Source organism: Schistocerca gregaria, chromosome 8, assembly GCF_023897955.1.
Source record: "Schistocerca gregaria isolate iqSchGreg1 chromosome 8, iqSchGreg1.2, whole genome shotgun sequence".
NCBI lineage: Eukaryota > Metazoa > Arthropoda > Insecta > Orthoptera > Acrididae > Schistocerca > Schistocerca gregaria.
The window spans coordinates 350,771,439-350,777,438 of record NC_064927.1 but is presented as its reverse complement, the minus strand read 5'-3'; the positions used below and the strand labels follow the sequence as shown (position 1 = coordinate 350,777,438).

General features: G+C 42.6%; 1 protein-coding gene across 1 annotated transcript in view; it reads left to right on the top strand.

Annotated features, from left to right (window-relative positions):
• The first annotated feature begins 732 nt into the window (after window positions 1–732).
• Window positions 733–6,000, top strand: part of LOC126285184 (bromodomain-containing protein DDB_G0280777-like) — a 65,734-nt gene continuing 60,466 nt past the window's right edge. The window contains 1 exon segment of the mRNA XM_049984491.1: window positions 733–740. Within this exon segment, the coding sequence (XP_049840448.1) occupies window positions 733–740 (8 nt within the window).

The following is a 6,000-nucleotide window of genomic DNA, read 5'->3' as shown; positions in this document are numbered from 1 at the left end:
CGTATTTTTTTATTTCTAATTGAGAAATCAAATACCAGTTTTCATAGATGTGGCTTTAAAAATGCCTTTGTAGTTCTCTAATAATTTCCAAAAAACTTTCACCCACTATTTTACCCCCTTAATGGTTGAATTTCCAACAAAGAAACCAAATATAAATTTTCATAGCTTTAGCTTCAAAAATGCTTGCATAACGAAATATTTTCACAAAGACCGTCACCCCCTTTTTCAACTCGTAGGGGCCGTTTTCCAAAAACAGTGACACGCGTATTTTTTATTTCTAACCTATAAATTTTCATAGATTTAGCTTTGAAAAAGTATTCATAACGAAATATTTCATAAAACATTTCATCTCTTATTTCATCCTCTTAGGGGTTGAATTTCCAAACACCCCGAAATTCGTATTTTTTTTATTTGTAGCCGAAACGTCAAATACCAATTTTCATAGATGTTGGTTTGAAAATAGTTTAGTAGTTCCTTAATAATTTGTTTTTTAAGAGCTTTCACCTAATATTTCATCCCCATAGGGCTAAAAATTTCCAAAAATGCTGAAACAGGTATTTCTTTTCTTCTGACCGAGGAACGCAATGCCACTTTTCGGAGGTCTGGCTTCATAATTGCTTTAATATCAACATATTTTCAAAAAAATCCGTTGTTAAACGACGCCTACAGTGTAAGATCAACACCCTCTCCAAATTTCAAGTTTCTATCCTTAGCGGTTTGGCCTAGGCGTTGATGAGTCAGTGAGTGAGTGAGTGAGTCAGTAGGTCGGGACGTTTCCTTGTATATGTACACATTACAAGATCCCTACAGCCGTGTGGTCTCCTTGTAAGCTGCACGGAACTTTCCGTCGGTTCGGCTGGCAATGCTCTATCGCTAACGGAAAATTTTTAGTTCCTTATGTTTCAAAGGAATGAACTGGTTTTATCTAGATGCTGTTGAATAATCACGTGATTATAAATACATAATGTCTTGTTTGAGTTATTGTTAGCGAAGCAGTGCTTCAGTTTGTTCCCCTGAATAAACGCCATTGATTTCTACAGATATTCACGAGTGCAGTTATTCGTTGGTGCATGTGCAGGTATCCGCTATGTCCCAAAAACGCCGCGCATAAATACTCGATTCTTTCGGGGCTCATACCTTGGTTGCTATAGATGATACAAGGGACTGGTGAGAGAAAGGTAAGGTCAAGTGTTTTCGGTAGCCCTTTGGCTAGTTAACATTTGTATACCCAACAGTGTCACTACCATGTAGTACAGGATCAAAGTATGAATACTACACTCTTACTCCTGCTTAAGTAAATGAAGCAGATTGGTTAGTTCTTTTTACATTTGATGTGGTCGAAGGTGGGCCTAAACGTGGTTATGGAGAGACCATTAGTTCATGGGCGTTTCCTTGGAAAATACCAAAAAAAGGGTTTTTACCATTTTTTGTACCAAAATTGAGCCGCAGTTTCCACGACGCCTATACATAAGAAATGAGTGTATTTTTTACGACACATTCCTAATATCCCTATCCCTAACAGGCTTGTAAATTTTATTGATATCTTTATCCATTCCGAGATAAAGAGATGCAAATTTATCTTACATGTACACCCAAAATACGGACGTAAAATCCGGTCTAGGGAGTAAAATTAGTTTTAAATTATTTCAGTTTCACATAAGTAAACTATCAAAATTTCACTGGCCCATAAAATTAGAAAGACATGTCCTGCTGTGGGCGGGAAAAGGAGTCTGCCAGCGGAAAAAAACACAAAAAAGGCTAATACACTACTGTTTAAAAGCCTCGAATTAAAAGTGGGGCACCAGCTGCGTCATTCTACCTTCATCTTTAAAAATTTTCCCAAAATTTTGTCGTGCGAGCATATACGCGCTTTTTTTTATGCAGAAAGAGGAGTCAGTAGAATGGGAAAGAGACAGAAAAGTAATAAATGCTAAAAGATGGTAGACAGCGGTTGTGGTATAGATTGAGTGAAGGAGACAATGGCACAGAGAGAGAGAGAGAGAGAGAGAGAGAGAGAGAGAGAGAGAGAGAGAGAGAGAGAGAGAGTTGAGAAAACAGCAATTGGAAAAAATGAATGAGATAGCAGCAGTAAGAGAGAGCAAGGGGGAGACAGTGACAGTATGTGGAGACAGTAGTAGTAGTAGTAGTAGTAGTAGTAGTAGGACAGAGCGAAGGATACTGTGGCTATCAGACAGTGAGAGGTGGCAGAAGCCCCCTCTCATATTTCTATCTTACTCTGAGTAATTCGATTTTACTCTCTAATTGCATGCGGTGAAAAGTTGCTATTCCTTCACAAGCGGACTTCCCACGCAGCGTCTCTCGTCACCCAGGTGGTCCGGTGACAGGCGAGTTCCGCTGAGCTTGATAGGGTTACGCCGACGGGTGTGAGGAAGTCGAGTGGATGCTTTCCAGAAGCCGACATTGTCGTAAGAGCGGGACGACACGCCCAGATGCGCCGGAAGGGGCGGCTGGGCTAGAGATTCCGTTACTTCGCAGAAACTTAGTGAAAACACTTTCTGGGGGGCTACCAGCGAGGCGTGGGAATGACTTGTGTTCCCAGGCAGTCTTGGCGGGCAAATTCCCGCGTTTTCTGCAAAATCGTAACTGTGATTGGCTTGCTCAGGGTATAGCTCCGTGACGTAGCAAAATCGGCGCAGAAATTTGCGCCAAGAATCTCCACTGGTGGAATGGTAGTGCTTCAGCAATAGAGTGGAATTTTCCGCCGGTTTTCGAGTTGCTGATTGGAACGTTTAACCAGGGCCACAGTCGTGGGGACGGGAATGTTCTGTGTTCGGCTTGTACGGGTGCTCTTGAAGAGGTCGGCTCTTGCCTTACGGTCGGAGTAGGTTACAAGACGGAGCTCTGGCTGCTCTGGACAGCCTGCCTTCCGTTGGCTGTCTAATATACTTTTATTTGATTGTAACTGTTTGACGAAGTTGCTGAAGTTTCGACTTCAACGTAACTTTCCGAGTACAGTTGGCAATCGTGCGTTCTGCGTACAAGCGGCCTATGTTGTTTGTCTTGAGCAGTGTTGGCTAAAGTTGACTGTATCGGAGTTACTGTGTGACTTCGCTTGTTAAAATCAATCACTGTACCGTCAGTGATTGTGTGACGAGCCTTCTTCGTCTCCCTCAGGGGCGTATTTGTATTGAAAGGAAGTCTTTAGTCTGGAACAACCAGACCAGGATAATTTGTTTGGGCTATACTCGCGACATTATCATCACCACGACGGGACGTCGAAGCAACCAGCCATCGCTTCCGGTACGACAGATCGTGTCCTTGCAGTTAAGAAGACAGCTTGGTAATGTATGTCCGCAGCATCGGCAGATTAGGGAATTTGTTCTGTGATAATCAGAGCTCAGCAGAGCGCGGCTGTTCCCGTGTTTTTTTACGTGGTTCTGTCTTGGATGTTCATTGTCTGAGTCCTCACTACTGTAGCAGCAATTAAAGTTGGGTTGGCTGGGTGTTTCTCTTAAGATCTGAGTTGCAAGGGATTGGTTCCACATACCACTTCGTCATAAATGTCACAATCTAGTTTATGGACAACTTCACTTTCACAGCATTTATTTGAGTATCCACTTTGATCCAATTTGACGTATTGCAAATGTTTCATGTGTTTTGTTTATGATTTTGAATTTAGTCATAATAAATCAAATTGTTATTTTGGACATAACTTCATTCTGTTAATCGGTAGACCAACCCTTTCATTTCTCACTACGTTACTGAAACTTTGCTTTATTTAATTAATGTCTATTAAATTAAATTATTGCAGGTGCAAAACTCTCTTCTACTCCACTTGCAGGGTCGATTACAGTCAGTTCGTTTCTTCTTAATCCATGTGTACAGAAAAAATAGGAGTTCGACAAGGGGGGGGGGGGGCTTAGAGCATCATTTCCATGAAGATTCGAGACGAATTTAGTGTTAAATACACTGCTAGCCCCGGCACTTCGCAACAGGAGACAGTGATAGAAAGACACAAAGAGATAATGAGATGGACACTCAGAATGACTTCCGGAAGGCGTTCGATACCGTTCCGCACTGTCGCCTGATAAAGTAAGAGCCTACGGAGTATCAGACCAGCTGTGTGGCTGGATTGAAGAGTTTTTAGCAAACAGAACACAGCATGTTGTTTCCAATGGAGGGACGTCTACAGACGTTAAAGTAACCTCTGGCGTGCCACAAGGGATTGTTATGGGACCATTGTTTTTCGCAATATATGTAAATGACCTAGTAGATAGTGTCTGAAGTTCCATGCGGCTTTTCGCGGTTGATGCTGTAGTATACAGAGAAGTTGCAGCATTAGAAAATTGCAGCGAAATGGAAGATCTGCAGCGGATAGGCACTTAGTGCTGGGAGTGGCAACTGATCCTTAACATAGACAAATGTAATGTATTGCGAATACATAGAAAGAAGGATCCTTTATTGTATGATTATATGATAGCGGAACAAACACTGGTAGCAGTTACTTCTGTAAAATATCTGGTATTATTCGTGGGGAACGATTTGAAGTGGAATGATCATATAAAATTAATTGTTGGGAGGGCGGGTGCCAGGTTGATATTCATTGGGAGAGTCCTTAGAAAATGTAGTCCATCAACAAAGGAGGTGGCTTACAAAACACTCGTTCGACCTATACTTGAGTATTGCTCATCAGTGTGGGATCCGTACCAGATCGGGTTGACGGAGGAGATATAGTAGATCCGAAGAAGAGCGGCGCGTTTCGTCACAGGGTTATTTGGTAAGCGTGATAGCGTTACGGAGATGTTTAGCAAACTCAAGTGGCAGACTCTGCAAGAGAGGCGCTCTGCATCGCGGTGAAACTTGCTGTCCAGGTTTCGAGAGGGTGCGTTTCTGGATGCGGTATCCAATATATTGCTTCCCCCTACTTATAACTCCCGAGGAGATCACGAATGTAAAATTAGATTCGAGCGCGCACGGGGGCTTTCCGGCAGTCTTTCTTCCCGCGAACCATACGCGACTGGAAGAGGGAAGGGAGGTAATGACAGTGGCACGTAAAGTGCCCTCCGCCACATACCGTTCGTTGGCTTGCGGAGTATAAATGTAGAAGTAGATGTAGATGAATGGGAAAGGGCAGGTGGGAGTGATGGGTATGAGTGACTCACAGCGATGGACAAGTGGGTGTAAACGAGTCACAATGGGCGGGTCTTGTTGGAGTGAGAGGTGAGCGAAATGTTAAAAAGATCGCGATTATGTTCGCGTGCCAAAGTTTTTGGGAAACGTTTTAGACAGTGATAAAGGTAGAATGACGCAGCTGATAAATCACTTTTCAGTTATAGACTTTTAAACAGAAGCACATTCGCTCTTTCTGTTCTCCGATAGGAGCATTTTTCCGCTAGTACAAACAGTTAAAGAGTTAGAGAACTGTGTCGATATTAGTACCTCCTCCTGTTTCCATTGCGTTCAAATACAGAAAGATTCTGATAAACTCACGTACATTTCGTAAACGAAGTATATGACTAACATTTAACAGCATGGAAACTGTGATGACAATTTGACGCACGTTCGCCTTATTACTTCTTAAGTAACAGCACCCAGTACGTTGTCCTCGATGACGAGTGTTCATCGAAGGTGAGGGTATCATCTGGAGTGCCCCAGGGAAGTGTGGAGGTCCGCTGTTGTTTTCTATCTGCATAAATGATCTTTTGGATAGGGTGGATAGCAATGTGCGGCTGTTTGCTGATGATGCTGTGGTGTACGGGAAGGTGTCGTCGTTGAGTACAGTAGGAAGATACAAGATGACTTGGACAGGATTTGTGATTGGTGTAAAGAATGGCTGCAAAGTCTAAATATAGATAAATGTAAATAGGAAAAAGAATCCCGTAATGTTAGAATACTCCAGTAGTAGCGTAGCGCTTGACACAATCCCGTCGATTAAATATTTGTGCGTAACACTGCAGAGCGATATGAAGTGGGACAAGCATGTAATGGCAGTTGTGGGGAGGGCTGATAGTCGTCTTCGGTTCATTGGTAGAATTTTGG